This window comes from Myotis davidii, unplaced genomic scaffold (assembly GCF_000327345.1).
Source record: "Myotis davidii unplaced genomic scaffold, ASM32734v1 scaffold208, whole genome shotgun sequence".
NCBI classification, from domain to species: Eukaryota; Metazoa; Chordata; class Mammalia; order Chiroptera; family Vespertilionidae; genus Myotis; species Myotis davidii.
The window spans coordinates 534955-542594 of NW_006299706.1; the positions used below are offsets into that span (position 1 = coordinate 534955).

Below are 7640 nucleotides of genomic sequence, written 5' to 3' on the forward strand. Positions count from 1 at the left end.
TCTGCTTTCCATTAATCTGGACATGGAGTAGAGCAAATGAGCAACTAAGATGACAGAAGCAGAGAAAATGCTCATTTGGCTAATGAAATTGCAAGGTAAGACTCAAAAATGTAATAATGGTCTCTCTTTGCCCCAGTGTAGCTCAGTTGGTTGGAATGTCGTCCCATACACTGAAAGGTTGAGGGTTCAATTCCAATCAGGGCACATACCTAGGTTGTGGATTTGATCCCTGGTTGGGGCATGTACAGGAGACAACTACTCGGTCTCTCTCTCCTCCTTCCCCTCTCTCTAAAGATAACATGTTCTCTGATGAGGAATTTAAAAAAAGAAAAGAAAAAAAAAGAATGGTCTCTCCTTATCAGTCCGAACTGTGTGCGGGCTGCTTGGTCTGTGGCAGCAGCAGGCAATGTCTCTGGTACCATGAGCTGCTTCAGCCCTGAGGAGCGCCATGCCCTTCACCCTGCGTACCGCATCTCCCTCAAAATTCAGAAAGCCCAGCTGGCGTGGCTCAGTGGTTGAGCGATGACCTATGAACCAGGAGGTTGTGGTTCCATTCCCTGTCAGGACACAGGCCTGGGTTGTGGGCTCGATCCCCAATGTGGGGCGTGCAGGAGGCAGCCAATCAATGATTCTCTCTCATCACTGATATTTCCATCTCTCCCTCTCCCTTCCTCTCTGATACCAATAAAATGTATATTAAAAAAAAAGAGAAAAATTAAAAAGGACAGCCATGGCTGGTGTGGCTCAGTTGGTTGGGCGCCATTCCATGCAACGGACAATTTGACAGTTCGATTTCTGGTCAGGGGACATGCCTGGGTAGGGGGCATGGCATGTAGGAGGCAGATGATTGATGTTTTCACATTGATGTTCTCTCTCACCCTCTCCCTCTAAAAGTAAAAACATAAAAATAAAAAAGGACAATATACATCTCCATTTCATGATATCCCAATTTATACAGATAAGGATGCATTCCACATGGTAGTTGAAGTACCACACTGGTCTTACTACAAAGGACCATTCAAAACCAATTAAACGAGGTGAAAAGAGGAAAATTCCACTTTGTTGCAAATGTGTTCCCTTATAAAGGATATATGTAGCACTATGGTGCCATCCCTCACACTTAGGAAGACCCAGGACACAAAGATGAATATCCAGGACTTAGAAGAGGACCCAATTGATATAAGCAAGGTATGTGCAAGAGGTGAAATAAATAAAAGTACTCATGACCATTGGAGAGTGTTGGTGACAAAGAAAATCCATGGAAAAGGAATCAGCTGCACGATTATCACAATCTGAGAGCCCATTCAAGTGTGAGCCTGATCCTGCCAAAGCCATTGAGGATGCTCTCCTACCACACGTGAATCTGCCTGTACAAGTGGTTCCATCACCAGAAAATAAGGAAATTTCTCTGGAATACAAGGTCATATTGCTGCATCCTATTCATCTGGAAGTACCAGATACAAAAGTAGAGGGCTTTTTGTTGTTGATCATTACTGGAGGGTATTTTTTCCACTGATTTTAGAGAGTGGAGAGAGGAGAGAGAAATATTGATGTGAGACGGCCACATCAATTGGCTGCCTCCCGCCCAAGTCCCATCCCAAGTGGGGAACCTGCATCCCAGGTACTTGCTGATGACCAGAATCGAACCTGTGACCCTTCACTTCCTGGGCTGACACTCTAACCATTATAGAATACTGACCAGTGTGGAAAAAATACTTTTTGAATCTGTAATTTGTCTTTCAAAATTTTAAATAACCTTTATTGAGGGTGAATTTACATGCAACAAAATGCAACCATTTGTGTAGGTGGATAAGTTTTGATAAATGAATATACCCAATCACTATTCCAATCAAGATACAGAACATGCCCTGGCTGGTGTGGCTCAGTTGGTTAGCATTGTCCTGGGTGCAACAGAGGATTATGGATTTGGTTCCTGATCAGGGCATGTACCCAGGTTGCCGGTTTAATCCTCTGTTGGGGCAGGTACTGCAAGCAAGCCAACCAATCAATATTTCTCTCCCTCTATCTTCCTCTCTCTCTCATCAATGAAAAGCATATCCTTGGATGAGGGTTAAAAAAAAAAGAAAAAGATACAGAACATTTCCATCACCCCAGAATGTTCTTCATACTCATTTGCAGTTAACCTTTCCCACTGGGCAACACTGATGTGCTTTCTATCAATACAGTTCTGCCTGTTCTAGAATTTCATATAAATGGAATAGAATTACCCCTAGCCGGTTTGGCTCAGTGGATAGAGTGTCAGCCTGCGGACTGAAGGGTCCTGGGTTCGATTCTGGTCAAGGGCACATGCCCGGGTTGTGGGCTTGATCCCCAGTAGGGGGCGTGCAGGAGGGAGCTGATCAATGATTTTCTTTTCATCATTGATGGTTCTATCTTTCGCTCCCTCAAGTCTCTGAAATCAATAAAAAAATAAATGGAGTGGAATCATATGGTATGTTTTTGTGAATGGCTTTTTTCACTCAGAATGTTTTCAAGATTCATTCACACTTGTGACTTACATTCACAAATACTTTGGAGCTTCATTAGTGTTCATGTATTTATCTCAGTTTATTTTCACTTCCTATAGTATTCCAGAATATAACTATACTAGAGTTCTGGAGCACGTAATTCGTGCACTGGGGGTTGGGGCGGGGGCGGGTATCTCAGCCTGGCCTGCGCCCTATTGCAGTCTGGGAGCCCTCGAATGATGTCCGAATGATGGCTTAGACCGGCAGTCGGACGTCCTTAACACTGTCACAGAGGCGGGAGAGGCTTTCACCACCACTGCTGTGAGCCCAGCTTCTGGCTGAGCGGCGCTCCTCTGGTGGTCAGTGCACATCATAGTGACTGGTTGTTCTGCCGTTCACTCGATTTGCATATTAGCGGTTTATTATATAGAATATTACTAGAGGCCCAGTGCCTGATTGAAATCGCGGGAGAAGGCACCCTGCGGAGGGCTGGGACCCACAACTGCCCCACGTAGCCCCTGCCACCGCATTGTTTTGGCTGGGGTGGAGGCGTGCTCTGAGCTGTGTGGTGGCAGCTTGGAACATGCCCCCAGCAGTATGTTGTGTCTCCCCTCCAGCCCGGCCCCAGCCCCAGCCCCTCCATGTGTTGTGTCTCCACTCTGGTCTGCCCCCAGCCCCCGCCCCCTGGCCACTGGGGTGGGGGCGGCACGCAGTTCTCTCTTGCCCATCTGTGTGTGCAGCTCCTTCTGAGTGGCTGTGATGCAGCCTCCTCTGGAGCGGTCATGATGCTTGGCTAATTAGCATATTCCCCGTTTATAGATATTAGTGGCCTGGTGCACAGATTCGTGCACATTGAAAGTAAATTAATTAGAAGAAATATTTTAATATCGCTATTTGCCCTTTCTCTATAATAGAAGTGTCAACCAAATTCACGATCGACAATGACAAATTAAAACACATGCGTGTGACTGGCGCCAGTGAGAGAGGTCGTTTCTAAACTTTCTCTAAATCTCCGTTATCTGGCTAATGAAAAGAAAATAGGATTCTACCGAGTCTCCTATCTACCTACTCCAGGACTTCTGTGAAAATCAAATGAGATGAGACATGGGAAAATCCTTCACAGACATTTGGTGAAGCTGTAAAATGTTTGCACCTGGCTGTAAAGCGAGTCGTGTTACTGGGCTGAAGAAACTCCTAGGAGTCTAGTCACTAGGGAGAGGAAGCTGGTCATTGCTACGTGACACCATTACCCAGCACCCACAGTGAACGTTGCTGGGCTGGGCTGTGGGCTGTATTTTAAGCCACGGGGTCTTGACAGTGTTGACTGCGATTTGGTGCGCTGTTGCTCAGGGGTGGTGGTGGGGTCTGTGTTCCACTTGGGGGAAGCCAAGTGTTGCTTTGTCGGCACCAGGTCCACGGTGCCGTTTCGCATTGAGCATCTGCCGCCCCGGTCAGTGCGTGCCATAGCAACCGGTTGGATAAACACTTAGCATGTTAGCCTTTTATATACAGACAGTGCCATTCTCAGTAGACATTTAGATTAACGATCGCCCCCGCCCAGCTGGATGGTTCAGTGGTTGAGTGCAGACCTATGAACCAGAAGTCATGGTTCAATTCCCAGTTGAGGCACTCTGGTTGCAGGCTCCTTCCCCAGTGGGGGTCATGCAGGAGGCAGCCGCTCAATGATCCTCTCTCATCATTGATGTTTCTATCGCTCTCCCTCATCCCTTCCTCTCTGAAATCAATAAAATTTTTATTTATTTATTTTATTTATGGAAGTTTGTTTTAATTCCAGCCACTGAAATATGAAAATATATATTTTTTTAATTTTTCTTTTTTTGTTAATCCTCACTTGAGAATATTTTTCCACTGGTTTTTAGAGAGATTAATGTGAGAGACACACTGATCAGTTGCCTCTTGAATTCTCCCCAATGGGGACCAGGGATGGAATCTACAACCCGGCTACATGCCTTTGAGTGAGCATGAAACCTGCAACCCTTCGGTGAGCGGGCTGACACTTTAACCACCATACCACACCCGCCAAGGCAATTTCTTTTTAAAATACAGTAAAATCTGGATATAATGGACTAATTTGGGCAAGGGGATGTCCATTAAAGCCGAAAGTTATATAATAAAAATAGGTTTTCTGAATGTGTATGTTAAAAATGGACAAATTACTTTTCCCGTTTTTACTTATGTAGATACGTTTAATTAAAATTATGTATGAGAAACTTAACTTCAGAGAAAAGTTTTCTACATATATATTACAGTAATTTTAAATTTATACTGATCTAATAAATTTGCACCTTTAGCAGTTATGGAGAGTAAACAAACACACATGGCTGGGGTGTGGCTTAGCACACTAGTTAAAACTACTGCAGAAAGTCATGTTACTCGACAACAGAACCAGTTACCATGAACAATGTGGTGTGACTGCATGCTAATCATTTGCCGAACATTGTTAAGAGTGGTGACTCTTAGATTTAAATATGTAGACTATAGTTGTAGATATATAATATTTATGTTGATAAAATCACTACAGTGTTTTTTTCAACGTATGGCCTGTTTGCTAAAATTTGTTAAAAATAACTAAATTAAGAACACAAAGTAACCTGTTAATTATAAACAAATCTTGGTTAAAAGCATTTTAAAATTAACAGGGTGTTAATTTTCACATATGACACATGGACTGGAAATTTTGTCCATTAAATCTGAAGTCCCTTAAATCGACGGCTTACTGTATGACAAACAGTGCTGCTATAAATAATCTTGTACATATCTTCTGGTACACATGGGCAAAATTAATTTCTCTATGGTAGGAGTAGAATTGCTGAGCTGTGGATTAGGAACCTGTACAATCTCACTAGATAATGCCCAATTATTTTCCACAGTGGTTTAACTAATTTTTACTTCCACCAACAATGGGTGAAAATTTAGATATTTAAAAGCAAAAGGAACCTTGCTCTCATCTAGTCCATGGGGCTTCTAGATAGTCCAAGTTTTGATTGGCTCATGATATACTGGAAGCCAACCCTAATCCTTATGAAGTGAGCAGGCATTTGGGGACCTATGGGAATGTTAAAGGAGTTCTGCTGACATTTCAGGCCATGGCATCTTTCTTGAGGTTTTCCATGAAATATATAAGCAAAGAATAAGGAGGGGAGGGTTAAGAGCACTGATTAATGAAAGAACTTTGGTCTAGGATTGAGAGTTGTGTACTAGCTCTAGCTCTCCCACTAACCTGCTTTTCTCTTAAAATGAGTTGAGTACCTAACATGTGTCGATCCTGACTTTACAGTGGTGAACAAAACTGGTATGGGGCCTGCATTCTTGAAACTTAAAGTTTAATGGAAGAGAGAGGCATTAAACAAATAGAAAACTAAGCATAGAAGAAAATTAGTGGTAAAATGCTATCTAAGGAAAAAATCAGGGGACTATGAGGAAACAAAGAGGAGGACCTACTTTAAATAGGTAATAAGCACTCCTCTTTGGAAGAAATAATATTTAAATTAAGATCTAAACAACAAATGAGCTAGTCAAGGGAAAACCAACAGGTCATCACAGTAACAGCACATGGAAAAGTGGAAAATTCAACCACTGGAGCTGGGTTCCAGTGATGAAGGGAGAACCACACAAAAAGAGGTTGGTAAGGGCAACAGGTGTCTTTTACTCTAAGTCAGCGGTTCTCAACCTGTGGGTCACGACCCCTTTGTGGGTCGAACGACCCTTTCACAGGGGTCGCCTAGGACCATCGGAAAACACATATATAATTACATATTGTTTTTGTGATTAATCACTATGCTTTCATTATGTTCAATCTGTAACAATGAAAATACATCCTGCCTATCAGATATTTACATGACGATTCATAACAGTAGCAAAATTACAGTTATGAAGTAGCAACGAAAATAATTTTATGGTTGGGGGTCACCACAACATGAGGAACTGTATTAAAGGTTCGTGGCATTAGGAAGGTTGAGAACCACTGCTCTAAGAGGAAGGCAGAAACACACAGCAGGATGGGGATGGAGGTGGGTTATCAAGAGCTCTGATGTAGATAGGTAGGTGTGATATGCCTGTAAGACATCTAAATGTTAGGCAGGCAGTTGGATATGTAAGTATGGAACTCATGAAAAAGGTCTGGGATAGAGATAAAATTTCATCAGTAGATAAATAACTAGGCCAGGGAAAGGAAGGCAAACCCCTAAGAAGTGGTTATTCACTTTCTAAAATGTCTTTGGCTAAACTGTTTCATTTTCTTAGGTTTCACTTTCTAACATGAGCGTTGGAACTGGATGACTTAGGGAGCCCTTATAAATCTAAAGTTCTGCAAGAGGCAACTTTTATTGTGCAGGGGCTAATTTTAACCACCTGAACCCCATCCTAAAACAAAATTAAAAAAGAAACAAACAAATAGGAAACACTGGGTAGTTTAATTTGAACTGGGAGGTATCTTAACACAAAAGTTGGGAATTTTACCCCAAGCCCTTCATTCTGCAGATGCAGAAACTGAAGTTCCTGGGGAAGCTTCATGCCACAGCAGTGAGCAGGTAAGCCAGCCCCCGAACTGACAGCTATTGCTCAGTCTACCAAGGTAACGTGGGCAACTGGACAAGAAAAGGAGGGACTTAAAAGTCGTTCCCAAAAGCAAAGGAAATCTCATTCCGGGGCCGAACGGATCTGGGAAGCCACGCCCACCCGGGGCCTGCAGAACCTACCTTGGGGGCATTGTGTCCCACAGGGACGTGAGGTCCCCTTCGGGATTTCATTGCAAAGCGCATGATTTGCCTCTTCACAAAAATAAACAGCAGCACAAACACCTGTCCAAAAGATATGAGAGAAGTAAAGAATCTTAAGACAGTGAAAAGAATAAAAGGCATGCCTTCATTTCAAATCGCGATTCAGGCTCTCCGGGAGGCATTGGCGGGGGGGGGGGGGGAGCTGGGGACAGCAAGGCCATCAGAGTAGGGGTGGGTAAAAGGAAGCCGGCAGCCGGAGCGTGGGGTGCTCTCTGTTTCAGGGTTCAGAGGGAGGGCTCTTGGCCAGGGGCGGGGCAGCACGAGTCGGTGACTTACGCCCCCAGGTACTCCCGGGATAGGGGTCAAAACCCAGAAAAAGTGCAGGTGAGTGGGTGCAGAATGCGGACAAGGAACTGCTCACCGGGAGGGGCTC

The 7640-nt window shown here is 43.8% G+C and overlaps 2 protein-coding genes across 2 annotated transcripts in view; one reads left to right on the forward strand and one right to left on the reverse strand.

Annotated features, from left to right (window-relative positions):
- The window catches only part of LOC102756636 (chromosome unknown open reading frame, human C1orf43), an 11926-nt gene that overhangs the window by 3928 nt on the left and 358 nt on the right, over positions 1-7640 (reverse strand). The window contains exons 2-3 of the mRNA XM_015571677.1: positions 7187-7288; positions 2381-2413 (exon numbers count right to left, since the gene is read on the reverse strand). Coding sequence (XP_015427163.1) covers positions 2381-2413; positions 7187-7288 — 135 coding nt within the window. The remainder of the gene's footprint in view (positions 1-2380; positions 2414-7186; positions 7289-7640) is intronic.
- The window catches only part of UBAP2L (ubiquitin associated protein 2 like), a 45772-nt gene continuing 45698 nt past the window's right edge, over positions 7567-7640 (forward strand). Inside the window, exon 1 of the mRNA XM_015571712.1 lies at positions 7567-7591. The gene's annotated coding sequence lies outside the window, so the exon portion shown is untranslated. The remainder of the gene's footprint in view (positions 7592-7640) is intronic.